The sequence below is a fragment of the Epinephelus lanceolatus genome, chromosome 1, assembly GCF_041903045.1.
Source record: "Epinephelus lanceolatus isolate andai-2023 chromosome 1, ASM4190304v1, whole genome shotgun sequence".
In the NCBI taxonomy this organism is placed as follows: Eukaryota; Metazoa; Chordata; class Actinopteri; order Perciformes; family Serranidae; genus Epinephelus; species Epinephelus lanceolatus.
Genome location: NC_135734.1, coordinates 27567923 through 27591557, shown reverse-complemented (window position 1 = coordinate 27591557; position 23635 = coordinate 27567923). Strand labels below are relative to the sequence as shown.

Here is a 23635-nt window from a genome sequence, read left to right as displayed (position 1 = left end):
TTGCAGAAGACAGGTAAGTTCAAGAAAAAAAAAAACTGTTTATTTGTAGCAGAGATGTGCATGTAATTAGAATAAAACAAAATAAGGTAATAGGTTGTGTCCCACTCTTTTCTTTTGAGCACTGACTTTTGACTGATGTAAGCTAGCTGCTGGCCGCAGAGAGGAACAGAAGCTGCCTGTGAGGTACTTCCGGAAACTATCTTGACGATAATTTAATCTTTGGTGTCGCCCGTCCAGTCACCTCTCCAGTTGTGTGTGTTGTGTAAGCAACGAGGAAATGTGTAATAACCCGCCTAGCAGGAAGTAAGATGATTTTGGTGACCTTTGGACTTTTAATGGACTACAGTAACGTTATACAACACAATAATTTAGCCTAGCTAGCTACCAAATTACTCCACTAACCGTCAGCCCTCTGTTGAGTTTGTCCTCGCGACCAATCGGTTGGTAACGACGCTGCAACGTCATAGAGTTTGCCTGTGTTAGCATGGGGAGTGTCTGTAACTGAACACGCTGATAAGACAGCCCTGCCCGATCATGTAACTTATATCACAATATCACAGCACTGCCTGAGGTCTCCACTGGACGTGTTTAGCGTCAGTAAGTCGAACACTGCAACATACATACTGGACATACGGTGTGGAGGAGCTGACAGCCGAGTGAGGTGAGTTATGTTACAGTCTACCATCTGCTAACGTGTTCTACAATATCATGTTAATGACTGCAACTTTGCACTAACGTCACTGCATGTTTCACCTAAATATACTATACATTATTTAAAGCTAATAAATGTAGTTTTATGGGCGCATTCTCATAACTTCCTGAGCCCACACAGCCATTGCTCATTGTTGTGAAATACAATACAGGAGTCCCTAACTGCCCTCAGTGATTTTCTCACATATAGCCCGACCGATATACTCTGTCAACCAGGGCCGATACCAATATTAACACTTTCCCCGCCAGAGTATTATGCTGCGTTCCAGGCAACCTGTAACTCGTGTTTTTACAACCTTCTGCCAGTGAAAGTGCATTGGAACAGCAGTCAAACCCGTAATTTACCACCTGACATAACACAACCCTCTAAACCAATTACCTTACTCCTTTCTATTGGCAGCCGCTTTAACAGCTGGTTTTCAGTGCAAGAATAAATCAATACAAAATAGCCTATGTTTCCAAACACACAGATAACGTAAAATAAAAAGTATAATAGCATCTGTGACCTTATGCGCCATTTCTCCTCCTCTGTTTCGCTCAAATGAGGAAGGAACCGGCCCCTTTGGTGACAGAGGTGATCATAAACAAACATAAACCTCGCACGGTCCGCCATGTTGCTTTGAGAGTTTGGTGTGACTTGCCAGGAACACTATGAAGTCGTGAGTTGTGACTTGAAGTGGTGACTTACGGGCTCAGAAACTTGCCTGGAACGCAGCATTACTTTCAAGTTGCCAGCCACTGGCAGTATTTTTGATCATATTCACTAATCTTTCAAGACCCACTGAATAATTTGCTCTATGAATATGTTAACAGTATATACATCAAAATAAAGAACAGACAGTCTGTTTTTATACACACACACACGCACAGAAAACAACATGTTAATGTCTCATTCGGTTCCTTTTTAATCAACACTTGAATTTGTGCATTTTCATAAAAAAAAAAGAAGGAAATAGCTGAGAAAATTTTCAACCAAAAAATCAATTTCGCATTTACATTTTTTTCCCTCATTTTCTAACGTCAATTTTAATTGAATAAATTAAAACAAAAAGAAAATAATATTCTGTATGAGGTATAACTGAACACGTTGTAAAGTTCAGTGTCAATATTGTTGTCTCCCTCTCCTCTGTGGTCGTCTTGTTAGTGTGTCACTATCGCTATGGGACGAACACGGGATCACCATGACCATGACGGTCATGGTGATCCCGTGTTCGTCCCACCAAACTCGTTTGCTCTTCGTCCATATCACATTCAGAATGTTGATCAAAACAGGAATAGTCGGTGTCAGAGTCCATCAACATGTCCACGGCTTGCGCAACTGTAAACTTTTCCTTCAGTGCTTGCATTTTTGTGTGGGTTCCAAGCGGCTACATCTCCTCTGTAAACATCATCTTCCTCCGGTATCCAGCAGATCTTCGTCTTTGTTTGTTCTGGACACGGCAGTGCTGTTCTACTTTACAAGATGTGTAACAGTGCCCTTATTTTATAACAGTGAAAACACGGGTTGCCAGAATATCTCGTCACTGGCCGGAACGCATTCTGTCATAAATGACGGAAAATCTTAGCAATGGCAGGGATAGTGTGAATGTTTTAGTGTTTAAAGCTCCTATAATCAGTATCTCTCATAAGGATCAAATAAGTAGGGGAGACCAGGGATGGTTGTAACAGCACCACTTTAATTAAGAAGTAATGACCTGTGAGTCATAATACGTTTTTATTGGATGACCTTGCATGTGGAATTTCATAGTTGTGTGAAGAGATGTGCAGATGTTAAAGCCAAAAAATACAGTGACATCATAGGAGAAGGTGAAATGCATAACATCTTGTAAAACAGAAAATGAAAAGAAGCAAGTATCACGAATAATGGGTCCTTTATGTCCATGATCGTCCTGTAAGATCACCAAGGTCCCTATGATCCTTACCTTTGATTCCTGGAAAGCTAGGGTATTTTAAGGAAGGAGAAATCTTCCACTTGTTTGTAAGCCATAGTCATTCTGTATGTCTTAATAACGGGGATAAACCGAAATTCACCAAACAAAATAAACATATAAATAAAAGATCTGTTCAAAGTCAAAGAGGACATTTTTTTCCCCAATATTTGTCACATTTTTCAGTGACAGGTCGCAGAGAAAAAGTCAGTTATTCCATAACAAAATTTCTTTAACTATTTCTATTCATCAAGAGATTGCTGGAGACTTTTTACACAGGCATTTCCTGGTTATTGCTTTTTTTACAACCTGCTAGGGCTGGGCGGTATGACCTAAAATTTATATCACGGTATAAATCGAATCCCTTCACGGTAACGGTATATATAGCGGTATAAATTTAGGTGTAAAAGTTATAATAGAAGTGTTTCTGAATGGGTTCTGTAGTCCCTTAGCAAAGCTAAATTGATTAAAAAAACAACAACAAAAGCAAAGATATAATGTATTTTTAGAGCATTTATTGTGCAGAATGCAGATCTCAAAATTAAAACCCAGTACTCTATGGTGCAAAATGTCCCCTGAGATCTATATCAAAAGGTAATTTCCTTCTTTTAGCAAAATCGTAAATGACTGAGTTATGTTTTTTCCACCTGGACCTTTATGCTCTGCCATTTCTCCTCTAATCATCAGGCTGTAACCTGTGACAGGCTGCTATGATACCACAGCTATCACACATTCACATATGGAGTTTTTTGTGGAGCCCCTAGCGTCACATAGGTTTACATTACCAAAGGTTTATGACAAACTCTCTTGCCGAAAACCAACTCCCGTGTGCGCACAGCGAGAGAGAAGAGGGAGAGACGCTGTGCTGCTGCCAGAGGAGACACTGAATGAGTTCCCTCTGAGCGGTAAGTCGCTAAAAGAGTCTGAGAAGTCCGGGGCTGTTCATAAAACATTAACTCACTCACTCACAAGTTCTCCAGCAGCACATGTTGCACGTGCTACGCTAAATCACGGACGTGAACCAGCTCCTCTTGCTCCGTTGTCTCTGTGCTCGCAGCCATTTTCACACTGAGGCAGGTGCGATGACGTCATCGACGATAGGACGGTAGAGCGCAAATCTCTGCTGTGGGCCAAATTTATATCATTTCTACCGTCTACCACATATACCGTGCAGCCCTACAACCTGCCAGTAGTATTTGTGATAAATATCTGTTTTGCTTTAGTAGCCCAGTTGGCACATTTCCCAAATACATAACACTGAAGTTGAAATCCAGCTCTGAGCTGATTGTTGATCTAATCTCTGTAACCACATCTACTACTACTTAGTAAGAAGACGTTTTTAGGACACTCCCAAAAGATATGAAAATGACCAGCAGACACAGTACCACACATTCTCCAACACTGACCATGTTTTGGTTTGTTGCTTTGTGATTTTTTGTTCTGGGAGTTATAAAAAAAAACCTTTTCCAGATGAATTCCCTCCACAGAGTTGAGTTTGAACGATGCTGCACTTTAGCCAATCACGGAGGGGGCGGGGCCGAGACGTGCAGGTGTCCCCAGGAAATGTGTACCTACAGAAATAGCAAGCTCCGCGTCTGACCGCTCCACCCAAAACGCCATCTGATCAACGTGAATTTTTTTTAAAAATTTTTTTAAATACCACATAGCAACACAAAACTGCTGTGCTAGCTCAATCATGTTGTAACTAAGATATCCGCTGGAAAAAATATTTTTTTCACGGATCGTTTATTGAGTTACTGAGTTACTACAGACACCGCTAACGGGGCTAACAGCTAACGGTTAGCCCAGCTAATCTACGATAACCATGTTATTAATTATAAAACGTCCACACAGAAATAGTAACGTTTGTTCAGTCACTGTGTTTATAGACTTTACAAACATCAGATTAGTCTAAACGGTGATACAGTGACGTGAAAAATGTGATGTATACATATATATATATATATATGTGTGTGTGTGTGTGTGTATATATATATATATATATACACAGTACAGGCCAAAAGTTTGGACACACCTTCTCATTCAATGCGTTTTCTTTATTTTCATGACTATTTACATTGTAGATTCTCACTGAAGGCATCAAAACTATGAATAAACACATGTGGAGTTATGTACTTAACAAAAAAAGGTGAAATAACTGAAAACATGTTTTATATTCTAGTTTCTTCAAAATAGCCACCCTTTGCTCTGATTACTGCTTTGCACACTCTTGGCATTCTCTCGATGAGCTTCAAGAGGTAGTCACCTGAAATGGTTTTCCAACAGTCTTGAAGGAGTTCCCAGAGGTGTTTAGCACTTGTTGGCCCCTTTGCCTTCACTCTGCGGTCCAGCTCACCCCAAACCATCTCGATTGGGTTCAGGTCCGGTGACTGTGGAGGCCAGGTCATCTGCCGCAGCACTCCATCACTCTCCTTCTTGGTCAAATAGCCCTTACACAGCCTGGAGGTGTGTTTGGGGTCATTGTCCTGTTGAAAAATAAATGATCGTCCAACTAAACGCAAACCGGATGGGATGGCATGTCGCTGCAGGATGCTGTGGTAGCCATGCTGGTTCAGTGTGCCTTCAATTTTGAATAAATCCCCAACAGTGTCACCAGCAAACACCCCCACACCATCACACCTCCTCCTCCATGCTTCACAGTGGGAACCAGGCATGTGGAATCCATCCGTTCACCTTTTCTGCGTCTCACAAAGACACGGCGGTTGGAACCAAAGATCTCAAATTTGGACTCATCAGACCAAAGCACAAATTTCCACTGGTCTAATGTCCATTCCTTGTGTTTCTTGGCCCAAAGAAATCTCTTCTGCTTGTTGCCTCTCCTTAGCAGTGGTTTCCTAGCAGCTATTTGACCATGAAGGCCTGATTGGCGCAGTCTCCTCTTAACAGTTGTTCTAGAGATGGGTCTGCTGCTAGAACTCTGTGTGGCATTCATCTGGTCTCTGATCTGAGCTGCTGTTAACTTGCGATTTCTGAGGCTGGTGACTCGGATGAACTTATCCTCAGAAGCAGAGGTGACTCTTGGTCTTCCTTTCCTGGGTCGGTCCTCATGTGTGCCAGTTTCGTTGTAGCGCTTGATGGTTTTTGCGACTCCACTTGGGGACACATTTAAAGTTTTTGCAATTTTCCGGACTGACTGACCTTCATTTCTTAAAGTAATGATGGCCACTTGTTTTTCTTTAGTTAGCTGATTGGTTCTTGCCATAATATGAATTTTAACAGTTGTCCAATAGGGCTGTCGGCCGTGTATTAACCTGACTTCTGCACAACACAACTGATGGTCCCAACCCCATTGATAAAGCAAGAAATTCCACTAATTAACCCTGATAAGGCACACCTGTGAAGTGGAAACCATTTCAGGTGACTACCTCTTGAAGCTCATGGAGAGAATGCCAAGAGTGTGTAAAGCAGTAATCAGAGCAAAGGGTGGCTATTTTGAAGAAACTAGAATATAAAACATGTTTTCAGTTATTTCACCTTTTTTTGTTAAGTACATAACTCCACATGTGTTCATTCATAGTTTTGATGCCTTCAGTGAGAATCTACAATGTAAATAGTCATGAAAATAAAGAAAACACATTGAATGAGAAGGTGTGTCCAAACTTTTGGCCTGTACTGTATATATGTCTATATAGATATATAGATGTGTATATATATAGCTAAACTCTGCTGTTGCTGGTTTTCTACCTGGAAGTATTTGTAAACAACGGAAGTGAAGGGGTTGAGCAATCCCCGAGGCCCCTGCACTTCCGTTAGTCGAAAAACTACGGGCAGTGCCTCCAGAAGCAAAGGAAGAAAAAAAAAATTATAATTTTTTTTTTTTTTTTTTTTTTTTTTTTTTTTAACCGATGGATTTCCAGATTGGTGATATACTGGTTTTAAGGTATAGTGTAATGTAAAAGTTGACGGTTGTCATACTGTGTACATTTGCTGATCTAGGATACTGGGAAAAAAATGCAACTGGATGAAGAATCTCCCCTTTATTTATTTTCAATGGGGAGGCATTTTACACATACTTTGATTAACTTTCAAGTTTCAGTTATAGTAATACAATGTTTGTTTAACAAAAAATAACCCTTCCATTTTCATTCCTTTAGGGACTGACAATAATATAAAGTCTCTAATACCGTGATTCCGTGGAACTAGAGTATTTTCTGAGACGGTTATCGTACCTTGAAAATCTCATACCGTTGCAGCCCTTGTTGTAACAATGGAACTCCTTGTATTGGACATTGGTTAATGAGTTCTGTAATATAGTTAGAGAAGTTGGAAACATTGCTATTTGTAGAAGACAAATAAGGGAGCTATGTGTCAAAATTTGAGAGCTTTAATGCAAAAATGATTCCCTGGTCTCCCCTTCTTGTTTGTGAATGGGTCTTGCTGGTAGTGATTTAGAATTACAGCCCAGTGGCCAGAAGAAAATGTTGGCATTGTGTGTTTCTGCAAACCACAAATGCGTTAAATTTGCAAGTTTTATACCTATCATATCAACGTTTCTAAAGTGACGTAATATATGAATTGACTCATTTGGAGGTGTAGGGGACGGTGGATGGTGTGTCGCCTCAGCAAAACACCTGTCAAGCTGCACACCACAGTTGAAGACCAGCAAACAACAAAACTAGTTGTGTTTTAGTGAGTGATTACTGTGTTTCCAGCAGGTTTTTAGTCTCCAAACGTGGGTGTTTTGTAGCAACCTCTTGGCCGGAATAGTGCCATGAAAAGCAATTGGTTTGTACTGCTTCTTCTACTGGGATTGTGTGACCAGAATGGGATATTTTAAGCCAAAACATGATCTTTTCCGAAGTATAACCAAGTGGTTTTTGTGCCTAAACCTAACAACATGTTAACCACAGTGTTGCTGAAATGTGAAGTTTCAACATATCCGCTACATAATTAAGTGAAAACAAGGAACATATCCGTGGTTTGCAGAAACGAAAAATGCCAACATTTTTCAGTATTGGCTTGAGAATTAGTACATGGCTCTATGACTTTAAAGCATCTTACAGCTCATTGCTTTGGTTTTCTGGCCCACATCTTCAGTTCACTCTCACCATTCTTATCATCATTGTTTTGGGACGCAGCAGGCAGCTGTTGACAGCATGTAGGCATTAGGCATTAAGCCCATTTATTACAGGCTTTTTAACTTATGCAAAGCAGTGTGCCTTGGCTTTTTTTTGGTTATAACTAATTGACGAAGCAAATTACAAGTCTAATCTCTCCCTCTGTTTTTTTGGTCACAAATGTCCATGGATCCAAAGTGCACCTGTTTGTGATACCTTCATATGTAAAGTGATAGAAAGTGCTGCCAGACGCACCAGTGCTGCAAACGTCAGGCCTCTTTTGCTTACCGAACACCAGCATGCTATCTGAAATCACACATTAGTTCGGCATCATACTGGTGTTGTTTGGTTCTGTGAAATAATCATTACGCAAAGCCGGCGTAATGAAGGGTCTCTGTCAGGTCAGTATTGCAGGATCTCTGTGTCAAAACAGCTAACGATAATGCGTCCTACTCTTATTGCAGAACATGTGGTTGCCCATGATTGGAATGACCGCCCTGCCGCACCTGGGCGGGTTCTATGGCGGCTACGTGACACGCAAAGAAGTGAAGACCTGGTACCCAACTCTTCAGAAACCATCGTGGCGTCCACCAAATGCAGCATTCCCTGTAGTGTGGACATGTCTGTACACAGGCATGGGGTGAGCATTACAGTGACGGGATCCTACAGTCTTTTATTAGCAGTGATTCAACGTCCTCTTGTAAGTTAGACTTTTTTAATTTTGTTACGCAGATATGGGTCCTATCTGGTGTGGAAAGAGCTGGGAGGTTTCACTGAGGATGCACTGGTTCCACTGGGACTGTATGGGCTGCAGCTCGCTCTGAACTGGGCCTGGACTCCTATTTTCTTTGGTGCACACAAGCTGAAATTGGTACGTTTCACAAATCATTTCTTTTAACTGGGAGACCAAATTACAGGGGATGATACAGGTCAGTATCCTACACCTGTATGTCTGTTTAACACCCTCTATCTTTCCCCCAATGTAGGCGCTCATCGAGATCATATTTCTCACTGGAACTGTCGGAGCCACCATGGTGTCTTGGTATCCCATCAACCGCACTGCAACACTGTTGATGGCGCCCTACCTAGCCTGGCTGTGTCTCGCCACCTCCCTCAACTACTGCATATGGAGAGACAACAAGGAAGAGAAGAAAGAGTAGGAGGCAGCTCTTCTCTGTGTGCTTTGTTTCAAAATCAGTTATCTTTCAATAAAATTGCAGCACAGCTTCACTGCTTAGCTTTTGATTTTAGACGGAAACAATACAATTCTGTTTAAGCTGAACTGAATAAGAATCACTTTGTCATGACTTTATATAATAAGTTGTTGGTGTGTTTTTTTTTATTATGTAAAATTGCAATTGTTTGCTTTTTTTTTAATAAACTCTCAATTCTGATGTGTGCATTTATACTGATTCTTGTGACCATAACTCAATTAAAGTAACGATTTATATCTAATTCATAACTCTTGAATGCATTCCCTCAGTCACAGCAGGCCACTGAAAAATTTGGGGTAATAAAATTGTACAGAAATTTAAGAAAGAAAGAACACTAATATTGATGATATTGGTGTTCTTTCTTTGGCTAACTAATCAGCACCATTCTGCACTGCACTCATACAGGGTAATCGGCTGATGGCCCACCCTCTAGTCCATCTGTCCACCCCCAAAGTTAGCACTGTTAGCTCCATTAGTGCTACTAGAACTGCTAGCTGCAGCCATTTTGGCTCAGCCACCTAAACGTTTGTTTGTGACATCAGAGGTGAGAGCCATGCGTAGGCAATCCTGGCCCTGACTCTGGATGTCACATGTTGTACCTTCAGGCCAGTGTTCACCACAGCATGTTTTTTTGTCCAGTTGAAAACACCAAGTGCTCTAGAGGAATGCCCAGCTAGAAGCCCCCAAGGAAAATAAACAACTAGAAAAATGTTATATTTTGCTTGGGGGTGTTTGAGACTACTTTGGAGGCACAGCATTTTTTCAGCTGAGACACTTTGGTTGTGATTGGTGGCTATGGTTGATACAAGGTAGGGAAGTTGCCCTGGATGACGGAAAGGCTGCAGAGAGATAGGACTGACTCACCTGTGTGTGTGAGTTCAGCAAACGGAGCAAACATATGTTAATATTTATGCAGTATATAACCATCGTTGTTCAACACTTGTACAATATGACAATTTGTCGTCTTGGTATTTGTCCTTCCTCCACTGAGATTGGACTGCTGGGTAAAAAGTGACAGTTACAAGTGCAGCATTTTACCCAAAGGTGAACATTTTTCAACTCTCGGCAGTCAGAAAAAAAATGCCCAGGAGGCAGCACACAGTGCAGAATTCACGCTCAGGGCCTCGTCAGGCTGCTGGCATTGGTAAGGTACCGTAAATACACAGCGCTCACCTTGCAAAGAATTTTAAAAAATACCCTGGCCTCAGGAAAAAAATGCTTTGGTGTATACAGCCCCTTAGAGTATTTTTAATCCAATTTGTTTGCTGTAGGAATTCCTTTCCACTAGCACGATGAAAATCTGCAGAGTTCAGCTCGTTTGTAAAGTCCATTAAAATAGATCACAAATAATAACAAAAACCTCCATAAAGATAACAACAATAAGCTTTATTTCTATACATGCAGTGAGAAAAGAAAAGAGTGAGAGGGAAAAAAACTATTTCTCAGGAGCTTTCTCGGGAACGTCTTCCGGTGACTTGCCGAATCTCTCCATTAACGTCTTCCACAAACCCTTTTTCTCCTCGTCCATCTGTTGCACATTCCCTGTACAAGACAAATAAAGTTAACTGTAATAAAAGTGTGTTGCATAAATAGTCACGAGCATAGATGTGATGTTGTGGGTACAAACCTGATAAAAGTAATTTACACTCTTCCACCGTAACTCCAGTAAAGCTTGTGTCTCTTACACGAGGAAACTGTGGGTGGAAACAAAGACATGTTTGCATTAAATACATTTAATGTTAACGTTAGATACATAAATGTATCACAGAGGAAGTGAAATTATTTCTGGGGGAGGTTTTGTTTACATTTTGTATATATCTTCCATGTTTAAAAACGCAATGGAAAAATGTGAACCTGACACATTTCGATTTATGTGACAGTCCTCATCTGTGTTAATGGTAACCAAAGCACACAAGTTTAGAGAGACCTTTGTACTAACTGTAAAGTGTTTTATTATCCTCCTCATCAAATGAAAAAGTAAGTGCCACAAGGTTTTCTCTACAGTCTCAAACATGATGGAGAATTATTCGTTAGCTGATACACTTCATGTTACAGACTGTGGAGGGGAAGGGGAAGGATTTCTCTCTCATCTGTTGAATTTATTTTTATTGTTCAGGCAAGAAAATGATTCATTAAAACAGCACTTAATGCAGAGCTGTAGCAAATAGTTATATAGGATGTGTGAATGTATATCCTGTACTTACTCGTTGTCTGTAGTAGTTGCCGTTAATGCGGGCCAAACTTTCATATATCTGGTCGCACTTCTCTGGATCTGAGATCTGGTGGGAAACATGTAGTGTTTGAGCAAATGTCAAATGAACAATGTGAACAGCAGCATTACCAGATATCATGACAAAAAGGAAAAGCTTCAGATATTTTACTGAGATTTTATAAGAGAATGAAACAGAGGAAATTATAATTAAATCAAATGTGTTGTATATAGTGATAGGTTTTTTTTGTGTCAAATTAACCAACCAACCAACATTTTCACAACCACAGAACTTCTGTTTCCATATGCATCTCTGTTTTTCAGTCTGTTCAGTCTCCCTCTGCAAATGTTCCTCTTTCTACTCTGGTTCATAAAGGTATTCTCTTGTCTCCATGGTAAACAGCATTTCATTGTCGCTGTCATATTCACTCTTTTATTTTCCTGTATTTGTTGTCCCTTAGATAAACCGTTGAAACTCTGACCCTAACAGCTGATCTGCACATATTCTCAATATAGTGTACACTTAACCTGATATTGAGTTTTTTTAGGTGGCTAAAATATGTTTTGCTGCTGCCCCCCTCCACAGCAGAACATTGCTGAGCTTCCATGTCAGTACTCCTACCTGCTCCGAACTGGGGATGTGCCGACTGCCATCTACTGAAGGTAATACACTCCAATGGACAAGTGCCGAATTCAACCCCACTCAAAAAAGTCTGAACTAGCCCTTTAGTTTAGATCGTTTTATCTATTACAATATATTAAATTAAATGAAAATACATGATGGTTTTTGGATAAAAGCTGCAAATTTAATGTTATTACAGCTATATTTGAATAAATATGTTGGCCAGTAGGTAACATAAACTTGCAGTACACGAAAGTACCGTATTTTTGTTGTATACAAAAAGATAAAAAATATTTGTAGTGTTGTATTTTTGTTTTATATAAAAATCCGTAGTAGTTTGTAGAATTGTATTTTAGTTGTATGCAAACTGTATTTATGTAGTGCTGTAGTTTAGTTGTATATAAAATATATGCATGTGGTTATGTATGTTTGATGTATTTGAGTTGTTGATGTGTTTATGTAAAATAGCAATATTAATTTAAAAAAAAAAAAATCAGGAATCAGTTGTACTACAATAACAATCCTTAAAATAAAGTTAGTGAGGGTAAAAACTAAAATATTTCCAGTGACACATAATGAAGTACACAGTAGTGCAAAAACTATTTAAGTGCAAGTACTGTACTGACACACCCCTTATGCAACACTGTTGACATGATAACAGCCTTCCTACCGTATGTAATAAGCTACAAACTGATGAAAACTTTAGCACATTAGCATCGAGCTCTGAAATTGCATTTATTTATAATATTAATCACAAACAATCTTTATATGAATCAATTAAAGCGGCAGGGCAGACAAGGTCGACGGCTGCTGGCTCTGTTGTCACGGTTATCCTCTTAGCTTAGCTCGGTGTGTTCATTAGCCGTGTGTTGGCTCAGTTTAACGGCCGCACAGTTACCTGTGTGTTTTCACCCTCACGGAAGGCTGAGGCTACTCTCTGCCGCAGAAACGTCCCTAAATCCCGGGCTTTCTTGGCCTCGTCCCGTGGCCATTCCTCACACAGCTTCAGGAACCGACGGTACCTGGTGGCAGACATCTTTGGACATGTAATAAAAATCGAGTTGTGTTAAGGACGTGTGAAGTTTGAGCTTTATCGCACGCCGTAGTTGTGTTACACAGAAAGTCGTCCTCCTTCTTCCGGTCTGCTCCCCTCGTTGCTGCTTCAGTCGTTATACCGCACGTTAGCAAGATGAGTGGAGCAAACAGTAAAGCGAAACCCTCCACCGGTGTGATGGAGTGGGTCAGTTCAGCTTGTCGGTTCGCTACAGACAGAAACGACTTCAGAAGGTGAGTTAGTGTTAATAAAATAACGTGTTACCTGTTTAAACTGTGGTTGTTAGCCATGTAGCTAACGTTAGCAGACTGCGCCAGGGAGATTTGTCCTTGCCTCGACCAGTTTCTCTAACGACTAACGTGAACTGTAGTCAAAACACTTTGTCACCATCAAAATGTTTTAAATGTTTTAACTTAAATAGCTTCAATCCGTTTGAAAGAATGGCGAAGAGTTGTGGCCCTCAATACCTTCACTCGTGTTTAACACAGTGGGAGGCTTTGGGTTGCTATTAAAATGTGACTTTGACACAGCCAAACTGCCTGTTTAACTCTCTTCCATCCTCCAACAAGTCCTGTTACACTGAAAAATTATTTCTAAACATAATTTTAGTATTTACAGTGTCCCACTGTGGAGTAATAAAGTTATACTGAGTAAAATCTATTTTCATTGAACATTGGATGGAATTGGACGGAAGCGAATATGATCAGTTGTGCAATTGATGGATGGACATGGGAACATACTTGATCTGATTGAATTTAACAGGAAATATAAAGACTGTTTGATGGTAACACAACAGGCCGCTGTCCTAATTCATGAATATAGACTTATTCGCCTTTAAAAATACCCAGTTTCTGAGTCATTTTGAAGGATAAAAACAGTATTGCCAGGAATACAAGATGTATTTTACAAAGAGCAACAGAAAAGTCATACCCCTCTCCCCCCTCTGTTTCTCTCTTTATCTTCATCATTACTGTCTAGTGAAATATAATGTTTTGTTCATGTACAAAATAACCATTATAAGAATTTGCCACAAAAATTCAGCACTTGCCAGGCTATGATTCTTATAACTTAATGTGTTTAATCAAATGACCACATAACAAACCTGGAAGCAGTGCACAGACAGTGGAAGCATGACAGGTCATTTTTACCCTACAGGTGGTTAATTTGGCTCCAGTTACTATGTAATATTTTTATTTTCAACAGACTTAGACGTAGTTTTTTTAGCTGCTTTGATTTTGTGAGAGTAAATCATCATTTGTGACCCAGTGCTTGTCTTATTGATTTTTCAGGAATCTTCTGGTGAACCTGGGCTTGTTTGCAGCTGGTGTTTGGGTCGCCAGAAACCTCTCCGATTTTGACCTGATGTCCCCTCAGCCCGTGACATAACCTGGTCAAAATACATCCATCGCCAAAACCAGGATGATGGTGAGATTATCTTCTTAATTAGAGCCAGAGGGAGGAGGTGGTGTTCAGTTTACACTGGGCAATGTCTATTTTTTTCCACACCTTCATACCTTTCTGACATTTCACTGAGGTATACGGTATATGACAGTATTTATGTTTAAAAAAAAAAAAAAAGCCACTGATGATATGTGTTTGTAGCATGTCTGTCATCGTCTACAGTACTGTGTTTCTAATATGAAATTAGCACTTAAGAAAAGTCTTGCAGGATGTAAATCAGGCCCCAGGGAAGTGTGCTGGGCTTTGAAGCCAATTTTCATAGTGGCCAAACAGTGGTACTGCAGCAGGATTCATCATGTGACGCTATTGGGCACCAAAATACACTCTTTTTTGAGCACCACATCCCCCGCAGAATGACTCGCTCTGCTACTAAGATTTAATCCATTCGGTCCGATAACATTTTACAAAGTCTAAAAGAGCAGTAAGATTAAATTATTATTCAAGTTAGCGCAGCGCTAAACCGGAAGTTAGTCTCTAGTGACCTCTGGTGGTGTTTGCTGTGCACTACAACACATCGCCTCAATACAGCATCTCTATATCAGTTTAATAGAAAGAGGACCATCTGTATATTTTTAACAGCTTTGAGAATCAAACCTTTTAGATTTCTAAATACTCTGGAACACCGTGATACTTTAATACAGCCCAAGTCTAGGTTACATTACTATTGGCAAAGCTAATGTGTTTAAGCAGCAACTATATTTCTCTTCTCGCTGCTACAAGTTAAAACTGAAGAGTAGTTCATATGCAGCCTGTTTGTTTTCTATGTGTATTTATTCGCTTGTCATTGACAGTATCTTTTTGTTCCTTTAGGTGTTTTGGACCAACAAAGAAGAAACACCGGACATGAATAAAGACCATGAAACTTTTATATGACTACTTTAAAAGCAAATCATTGTATTGACCTGAATGACCTTCAGTTTTCTGTAGAATATTTTTTGTCATGTCAGATTATCTAAAGAGAAACCAGAAAGTGTGTGTTTGCTCTTGTTGTTTTTGACCCATAGATTTTAAAATAGCTTTAATTCGATAATTTGAGTCATGTGTGATGTGATATCTGCAGACATGTCTGCTCAGGAGCTCTTTGTTGCTGCAGCTCGTAAATGTCTGTCTGTAGGTAGAAAGTCTCCGTCGGTCCCTCAGAGTCTGGACCTGGCTGCTCAGGTCTCGGCTGTTGATTTGGGGTTAAAACCGGCTCTATTGTACGACAGCAACGGCGCCAATGCAGATCAGGTGCAGCAGTATTTGAGCTCTCTGCAGTCCTCCCAGCTCGTGTCTAGGTCACTTCTCACACTGGATTTAAATGGAAACACGCTCATTGTTAATCCCCTCACAGTCAGATCAAACGTAGAACAGCTGTTTCGTGACGACAGCGTGGCTGTGATCGATGTGCGCCACTCACTAGAGAAGCCCACCATCGCTGATCCACTCAGAGGAGAGCTGAAGAGCATGACACAGGATTTACTGCTCCTCCTGAGAGGATTTGAACAACTGAAGGAGGCTGAGAGACCTCATCATGTCGGAGAGGAGTCAGAGCAGTGGAACCTGTGCACAGTGTTTGGTCTGTTACTGGGTTACCCTGTCACTTACTGGTTCGATCAGACCAAGAGCTTTGAGAACTGTCTGTCTATGACTCCACTGATGGTGACTACAGCTTCAGCAACGTGGCAGGCAGACACTGCAGGTCACACATATTGTCTGTACTCCTTCAGCGTCCCGGCTGTTCTGCTCAAAGCAGTGCAGTCCAACCTGGAAAACTGGAGGCTTCATTTACAGGAAAGATTTCAGCAGCAAAATGTCCTCAAGGATCTGACAGTTCGTCAGACCACTGTCACTCTGCCCTCAGTCTGTTTGTGATGCTAGCATGATGTTTGTATTTAAAATAAGCTGTTAAAGTATACGTGGGTTTTACTTTATAACTCCAATAAACTGTCTCAAAACAGCTGTTTTTATTTTTATTGGTGCAAAGAGCAGTACACACAAAACTAAGGTCGTGACATACAGTATACTCAATGGGGTGGATGAAAACGGTAATATAGACAGACAAGACGTTATGTTGGTTTTAGGGCTTCTTTTTCCACCTCTCAGGTTTTCTCAACCCAGGAAAGTGGTGGGTCCTTTTCCAGACCTATGGGTTCTTCTTTGTCTTTGTCTCTGTCTCGGAGAGGTAAATCTTCAGAGACTTAGGCCGTCTCCAGGGGTTCCAGTGTCCACTAGGGAGAGACTCCATTTTACATGAGTCATCCTCAGTTGTCTGAGTTGTCTGGTCCTCTCAAGGTGTTGAGTGCATGAAGTAGAGACCCCTGTTGGTAAACTTCATCCTGAGGCCTCTTCTCACCTCGGGCCCTTTTCCTAGGGGGCCGAGGATTGGTTTTACGCTCAGCCCTTGAGCTCTGTTGACAGCTGATTGTTTAGTGCGATCTGAATGTTCAGCTGTGTTATTCGCTCCTCCCTCTCTGTCTGGAAAGACTGCTGATTTGTCAAGGCCTGTTGCTTTAGGATGTTATTCTCCTCCGCCATTTTTTCACAGAGGGCATCCTGCTCTGCCTTCAGATTTCATGCTTAAGAAGAAAAAGACTTGTTAAAGTTTGGTTAAATGGTGCAAGGCTTTAAAATTCTTTATTTAAATAAAGTAAAACAGGAAAGAACACATTTTTGTCATGACATTTAAAATACAAACATTTGCATCAGTTTAAGGTGAAATATGATCGATTGCCTGACAGGTTGCTGAAAACAGTTTGTAGTCTCAAGCCTCGTACTTTTATTGTTAGACACATTGAGTAAAGGTCCATGTATTGACTGTTAGCATTTTAAGTGAGCACCTATCTGTGTCAGCAGCATTATATAAGAACATGAGACTAATCCATATCAGGATAACACAAATCACACCCTATAAAAACCAGCTTATTGCCTGATAGCTTGCTTCATGATTTGTACCTTCGTGCACTAACAGCTTGCACCAACATCTACAGTACAGTGTCACTCGTAGCTCAGTTTATTTAAATAAAAGCAGTTTAAGTACTCAACAGTACAACAGAGCCCGAGGAGATGAACCATGTGTCTCCCTCCTCCACCTCTCATTTCACAGCCTGCAGCTTCCAACTCTGGGCCCTCAGACACTGAACCACACATGCTGTATCATCGACTTCGGTGATGCCAAAACCAACAGCGGCGACGCCAAATACAGTACAGCTTGAGTCTTTCTGTTTCTCCAGGCAGAGTCCATGTGTCTCTGTTTGTTGGACCAAGATACTGATCCCGTGATACCAATCTGTTGCGTGCAGAGAAGTTGAAACTGACTGGCACACTTTTTAAAAACATTATTCTGCATAAAGTACATGAGAGAAGATATGTCAGTGTTTGGCCTACTTTGATAATAGCAGCGAATTCTCTTGGATTCTTTTAGGCTACTGTAAAAATAGCTGACAGTTCAGTTCATTATGTTGTTCACCTGTTTGAGTCTGAGGTAGTTTTCATAGCTTGAAGGAATACTTCGCCTCCCAAATGATGATTTGTTTATCAATTGCTCACACTGTGTTATCTTGAATTCTTGAAGAAAATGTTTTTTTGTTTTTTTTAAATTCGCCTGCCTCCATGTTGAACAAAGAATCCAGAAAAAAATTACAACATTTTTGATGAGTCATATGCTGTGTTCAGATGGGGTGTGAACTTGAAGAGAACTGTTCTCTTCAAAGCCAGACTCCATTGAGAAAAACAGTTATTTTACCTCACTGAACACAGGAGCTTCTGATCTACTGCTGCCTCTATCAGTTAGTTTGTGTTATTGTGTGACTTTGGATACGATCTAACCCTTTAAAGCAGGGGTGTCACACATTCAGCCCGAGGGCCAGAACCAGCCCTCCAAAGGGTCTAATCCGGTCCACTAGATGACTTTGCACACCTAATACTGAAGCAGTTGTGAAGGCTAAGAGGTGCAGCTTTTCGGAGCAAGTGAAATTAGTATTATACTTCATGTAAAATGCTGCTTCGGAGGCTTTTCACCCTGACCAGAATACAGTTAACACAGCCAAGGTACGGCCATAAGTTTAGATCTGTAAATGTAAACTAACTGAGAGAGGCAGCGGTAGACGAGCAGCTCCTGTGCTCAGTGAGGTAAAATGACTGTTTTTGCCAATGAAGTCTGGCTTTGAAGAGAGTATAGATAAGTTTCACTTTTAGTTTAGTTCTAAATAATAAAGTTGTAGTGAAAATACATGTGTTTGGGACCTACTGAACATACGACTGGATAATGAGACTTGAAATAAACCACATGAGTTGTGTGAGAGTTTGCAAACAGATGTTATGACTCGCCTTTGTTTAGATTCTTCGTTCACCGTGGAGGCATGTAAGAGAAACAAAGTTTTATTCAGGAATTCAAAGCAACATGAGGTGTGTAACTGATATACTAAGGATCATGTGGGTGGTGAAATATTTCTTAAATGTAGAATAATCAAACCGCATGTCGGTCAGAGAGGTTGAATAACTGACAGCACTTCCCCACAGCGGCCGCTCACTTTCAGCTCGGCCAGGTGGTCTGCCCTTGTAGGTCCAATGTTCAGGATGGCCACTGACATTTTCCGTTCCCCTGCAGCCAGTAAAAACCTGTATCCTGAATATACCTGGTATAAAAAAGAGAGGGGCACCACTAAATTAAAAATTGAGGGATTGTGTTGTAAAGTGCTTCATACATTTTCTATAAACCCACCTGTAATGATGACCCCGCCACTAGCACCGCATCCGACTCCACCAGCCTGTCGTGCACAAACTGTACAGTCGCTCTGTTCACGGTGTCTCCAAAAAACGTGACCTCAGGCTTCAGTATTCCTCCACAGCCCTCGCAGGAGGGGACTCTGAAATGGAGGACCTGCTCGTCCTCGATGAAGACATCACCGTCTGGAGCCACAGCGCCTGTCTGCACACTCCAGTCTGGGTTTAGTGCTATGAATCGCTCCTGGAGCTTCTTCCTCGCTGAGATGGCACCACAGCCGAGACACATCACCCTGAGGACACATCACATCAACACTAATGTGGATGATGACTTAAATGACAAAACATATATTCTCTCTTTTCCCTCGTGGTGACAATAGTTGTGGATCGCTTTCATTTTATGCGCCCAGGTTTTGAAACATCTTCAAACTTAAATCGAACTTAAATGAGTTTGACACCCCCGCCTTAAATCCTCCACCCTGGACCTTTAAATATTCTACTGTATTTCTACTGACAGTTAATTACCTGCTGGTACTGTTTGTCATTTTTTGAAACCAAATCTAATGTCTTATCATGCACCAGTACGTTATACAAGTATAGCTTTTCCTTTCCAATGAATCCTGGACAAACTAAAACATATCTGAAGACCACAATCTTCAGGGTCATGATTAATGTGTCAGGTGTTTCTTCACCTGTGGGAACAGCCGTGTAGCTCAGTCAGTCTCTTCTGCCCTGCCTTTGAATGAAGAGCGTCCACATTTTGTGTCACCAGCCAGTGCAGTTTGCCTCTCTCCTCCCACCGCTGCAGGGCCTTGTGTGCAGAGTTTGGCTGACGGGAGGAGAACTGCGGCCACCCGACAAAGTTTCTGGCCCAGTAGCGTTGACGAGACTTTGCGCTGCGGATGAACTCTGCATGCTGCATGGGTCGTCTGTCGGTGCGAGCGTACAGCCCGACACCTTCTGAGCGGTAATCAGGGATCCCTGACTCAGTGGAGAGTCCTGCTCCACTGATGACAAACAGGCGCCGGGCTCGGGACACAAAGTCCTGCAGCAGCTCCAGGGAGTGGGCATCAGTGGTGCTGCAGGCGGGGACAAAGTTCACCATGCCTGCAGGGGCTGAGGATGCTCTCCTTAAAGGTGCTGTGTGGAGTGTGAGGATCCGTCGTGGTAATCTCATCTACAGAGAGACAAACTGATGATTAGAAACAAAACCAGACATGTTCTTTACATCACCTGCTCCACATTCCTCTACAGAGGTGTTCTGATTTAACAAAACACCCTCCTCTGCCTCCTCGTCATGCTTCTAATGGCATTTATTCGAATCCACCACAACTAAATGAAAACAGCCAATCAGAGCTGAGGAGTCTTTGAGGTTGTCAATCATGTCAGTCAAGGCTCTTGAACTGTGATCAACCTGTCAATCTTGGCAGCGCTCATCAAATATGAATCAGGATTCTGTTATTGCATTGTCTATTTCTTACCTCTAATGTTTTAAGAAACATATTTTAGTGTACTGTTTAGCTGTAAAATGAGAAAGATTGTGACCTGGCTGCCATGTTGGCAACAGTCGAGCCAAAACAAATCACCACCAGCTGGAGCAAACCTTCTCATTCCACAGCACTGCTCAGAGAAATAAGCAGTGCAGTAACAGAATGTTAATACATATTTGATCGGCACTGCCTAGTTTGACCACAGTAACAAGCTGTGATTGACATGATTTACATACAGTACAGGCCAAAAGTTTGGACACACCTTCTCATTCAATGCGTTTTCTTTATTTTCATGACTATTTACATTGTAGATTCTCACTGAAGGCATCAGAACTATGAATGAACACATGTGGAGTTATGTACTTAACAAAAAAAGGTGAAATAACTGAAAACATGTTTTATATTCTAGTTTCTTCAAAATAGCCACCCTTTGCTCTGATTCTCTCCATGAGCTTCAAGAGGTAGTCACCTGAAATGGTTTTCCAACAGTCTTGAAGGAGTTCCCAGAGGTGTTTAGCACTTGTTGGCCCCTTTGCCTTCACTCTGCGGTCCAGCTCACCCCAAACCATCTCGATTGGGTTCAGGTCCGGTGACTGTGGAGGCCAGGTCATCTGCCGCAGCACTCCATCACTCTCCTTCTTGGTCAAATAGCCCTTACACAGCCTGGAGGTGTGTTTGGGGTCATTGTCCTGTTGAAAAATAAATGATCGTCCAACTAAACGCAAACCGGATGGGATGGCATGTCGCTGCAGGATGCTGTGGTAGCCATGCTGGTTCAGTGTGCCTTCAATTTTGAATAAATCCCCAACAGTGTCACCAGCAAAACACCCCCACACCATCACACCTCCTCCTCCATGCTTCACAGTGGGAACCAGGCATGTGGAATCCATCCGTTCACCTTTTCTGCGTCTCACAAAGACACGGCGGTTGGAACCAAAGATCTCAAATTTGGACTCATCAGACCAAAGCACAGATTTCCACTGGTCTAATGTCCATTCCTTGTGTTTCTTGGCCCAAACAAATCTCTTCAGCTTGTTGCCTCTCCTTAGCAGTGGTTTCCTAGCAGCTATTTGACCATGAAGGCCTGATTGGCGCAGTCTCCTCTTAACAGTTGTTCTAGAGATGGGTCTGCTGCTAGAACTCTGTGTGGCATTCATCTGGTCTCTGATCTGAGCTGCTGTTAACTTGCGATTTCTGAGGCTGGTGACTCGGATGAACTTATCCTCAGAAGCAGAGGTGACACTTGGTCTTCCTTTCCTGGGTCGGTCCTCATGTGTGCCAGTTTCATTGTAGCGCTTGATGGTTTTTGCGACTCCACTTGGGGACACATTTAAAATTTTTGCAATTTTCCGGACTGACTGACCTTCATTTCTTAAAGTAATGATGGCCACTCGTTTTTCTTTAGTTAGCTGATTGATTCTTGCCATAATATGAATTTTAACAGTTGTCCAATAGGGCTGTCGGCTGTGTATTAACCTGACTTCTGCACAACACAACTGATGGTCCCAACCCCATTGATAAAGCAAGAAATTCCACTAATTAACCCTGATAAGGCACACCTGTGAAGTGGAAACCATTTCAGGTGACTACCTCTTGAAGCTCATGGAGAGAATGCCAAGAGTGTGCAAAGCAGTAATCAGAGCAAAGGGTGGCTATTTTGAAGAAACTAGAATATAAAACATGTTTTCAGTTATTTCACCTTTTTTTGTTAAGTACATAACTCCACATGTGTTCATTCATAGTTTTGATGCCTTCAGCGAGAATCTACAATGTAAATAGTCATAAAAATAAAGAAAACGCATTGAATGAGAAGGTGTGTCCAAACTTTTGGCCTGTACTGTATATATAATTACATTCTCATCTTCTTTGGTATTTTTGTCATATACAGATATGCAATGATAATTACTAGGTAATACACTATGTTGATGATGTCTAATATCAAGTTTCTATTTAATCATGTAACAAGAAAATGTGATATATGATAGCTAGTTTATGTGCAAAATCTGATTTATAACCAGTGACTAGCACGCACTATGGGACCCATCATAACAGCATGCACTAGGGCCCAACGTAACTACCTTACTTTGCCCTAAAGTCCAGAAAGCTTACATTTCATATTTTGTGCATACAGTTTATCATCTTGTGTGCACAAGAGAAAAAAACATTTAACTTAGATACAAAAGTTTATGTACATGTATCTTGTGGGATCAAGTTAATTAGCTTTTGGGAACGGCCTAATTATCTTGTGGAACAACATAACAACGCATGTGCACAAGTTAATTTGCTCGCACAAGATAAAACATGTGCAGATAATAGATAATAACTCGTTCCCAATTACCACAAGAGAGTAATCTTGCACGCAGTTTTCATCTTGTGGGAACAAGTTACCTTATGTGCGCAAGTTATTACCTTGTGACAACAGGTTAATTACCCAGTGGGAACAGGATAACAATTCATACGCACAACTTGTTCCCACAAGATGATAACTTGTGTACACAAAATAAAAAAAAATCTTCCTGACCTATGAGACTCCTTACAAACAGACTCCAAAGACAAAAGGGTGTACTAAGAAAACTTATCAGAGGTTGACATTCACAAGAACTTCCTCTCAACGACTGTCATCACTATGACAACCGATATTAAATGACACACTCAGGTGAAAGTCTCCAGATAACAGGGTCACTCGTTAATCCGAAACAGCAGTATCAAGTCACAGTAACATTGGATGCTAACAGACAGATAGCTAAAGCTACACGTCACACAGCGGACACTTATTTAAGTTACATTACAATGTCGTTATACAGGTCAGTGCCAACAAATTTTTAATATACAACGGGAAAGGATTAACATATAGAAAAATGACGCTGCTTTCCTACAGAGGACGTTCCAACCGGTAACTAGCGTCGTTAACAGTTGGCGACCGTAAGAGTCAGCTAGTTAGCTAACTTTGATTACTTAGGTCAGTTAGCTACTGTACCTTATTCATGCGTTACAGCGGCGGTTACAGTGTAACGTTACTATAATCACTAGCACCACAGTGTGTCAGCAGCTGCAAAGTGTTTGGTTGAATAACATGAACCACGACAAGCTGATATAAGCATAACATGGGAACTTTTGTCAGTGACAGAAACAGGAAATACCAGGTTTAATGTAACACCAAACAC

The 23635-nt window shown here is 41.1% G+C and overlaps 5 protein-coding genes across 7 annotated transcripts; 3 read left to right on the top strand and 2 right to left on the bottom strand.

Moving 5' to 3' along the window:
• The first annotated feature begins 278 nt into the window (after nucleotides 1-278).
• On the top strand, nucleotides 279-9111 carry tspo (translocator protein). Its single transcript, XM_033626477.2, has 4 exons — nucleotides 279-661; nucleotides 8182-8357; nucleotides 8450-8588; nucleotides 8704-9111. The coding sequence occupies exons 2-4, from the start codon at nucleotides 8185-8187 to the stop codon at nucleotides 8875-8877; spliced, it is 486 nt and encodes a 161-aa protein (XP_033482368.1). The 5' UTR covers nucleotides 279-661; nucleotides 8182-8184; the 3' UTR covers nucleotides 8878-9111.
• Nucleotides 9112-10296: 1185 nt separating this feature from the next.
• Nucleotides 10297-12843, bottom strand: uqcc2 (ubiquinol-cytochrome c reductase complex assembly factor 2). Its single transcript, XM_033626479.2, has 4 exons — nucleotides 12661-12843; nucleotides 11136-11210; nucleotides 10559-10625; nucleotides 10297-10473 (listed from the first exon to the last, which is right to left on the bottom strand). Exons 1-4 carry the CDS (start codon nucleotides 12796-12798, stop codon nucleotides 10367-10369), a joined length of 387 nt encoding a protein of 128 aa, XP_033482370.1. The 5' UTR covers nucleotides 12799-12843; the 3' UTR covers nucleotides 10297-10366.
• Nucleotides 12844-12890: 47 nt separating this feature from the next.
• Nucleotides 12891-16216, top strand: tomm6 (translocase of outer mitochondrial membrane 6 homolog (yeast)). Its single transcript, XM_033626480.2, has 3 exons — nucleotides 12891-13049; nucleotides 14106-14241; nucleotides 15088-16216. The coding sequence occupies exons 1-2, from the start codon at nucleotides 12952-12954 to the stop codon at nucleotides 14200-14202; spliced, it is 195 nt and encodes a 64-aa protein (XP_033482371.1). The 5' UTR covers nucleotides 12891-12951; the 3' UTR covers nucleotides 14203-14241; nucleotides 15088-16216.
• Nucleotides 15316-16216, top strand: c1h1orf74 (chromosome 1 C1orf74 homolog). Its single transcript, XM_033626473.2, has one exon. It carries the CDS (start codon nucleotides 15316-15318, stop codon nucleotides 16129-16131), a length of 816 nt encoding a protein of 271 aa, XP_033482364.1. The 3' UTR covers nucleotides 16132-16216.
• Nucleotides 16217-16222: 6 nt separating this feature from the next.
• sirt4 (sirtuin 4) lies at nucleotides 16223-23587 on the bottom strand. Of its 3 annotated transcripts, none has more exons than XM_033626467.2 (5): nucleotides 23449-23587; nucleotides 19674-20158; nucleotides 18980-19274; nucleotides 18789-18893; nucleotides 16223-17545 (listed from the first exon to the last, which is right to left on the bottom strand). In XM_033626467.2, the coding sequence occupies exons 1-5, from the start codon at nucleotides 23455-23457 to the stop codon at nucleotides 17387-17389; spliced, it is 1053 nt and encodes a 350-aa protein (XP_033482358.1). In that variant the 5' UTR covers nucleotides 23458-23587; the 3' UTR covers nucleotides 16223-17386. The 3 variants fall into 3 exon arrangements, with proteins under 3 accessions (XP_033482358.1, XP_033482360.1, XP_033482359.1); XM_033626469.2 differs by having other exon boundaries at nucleotides 16223-16835; XM_033626468.2 differs by having other exon boundaries at nucleotides 17403-18893.
• Nucleotides 23588-23635: the final 48 nt, after the last annotated feature.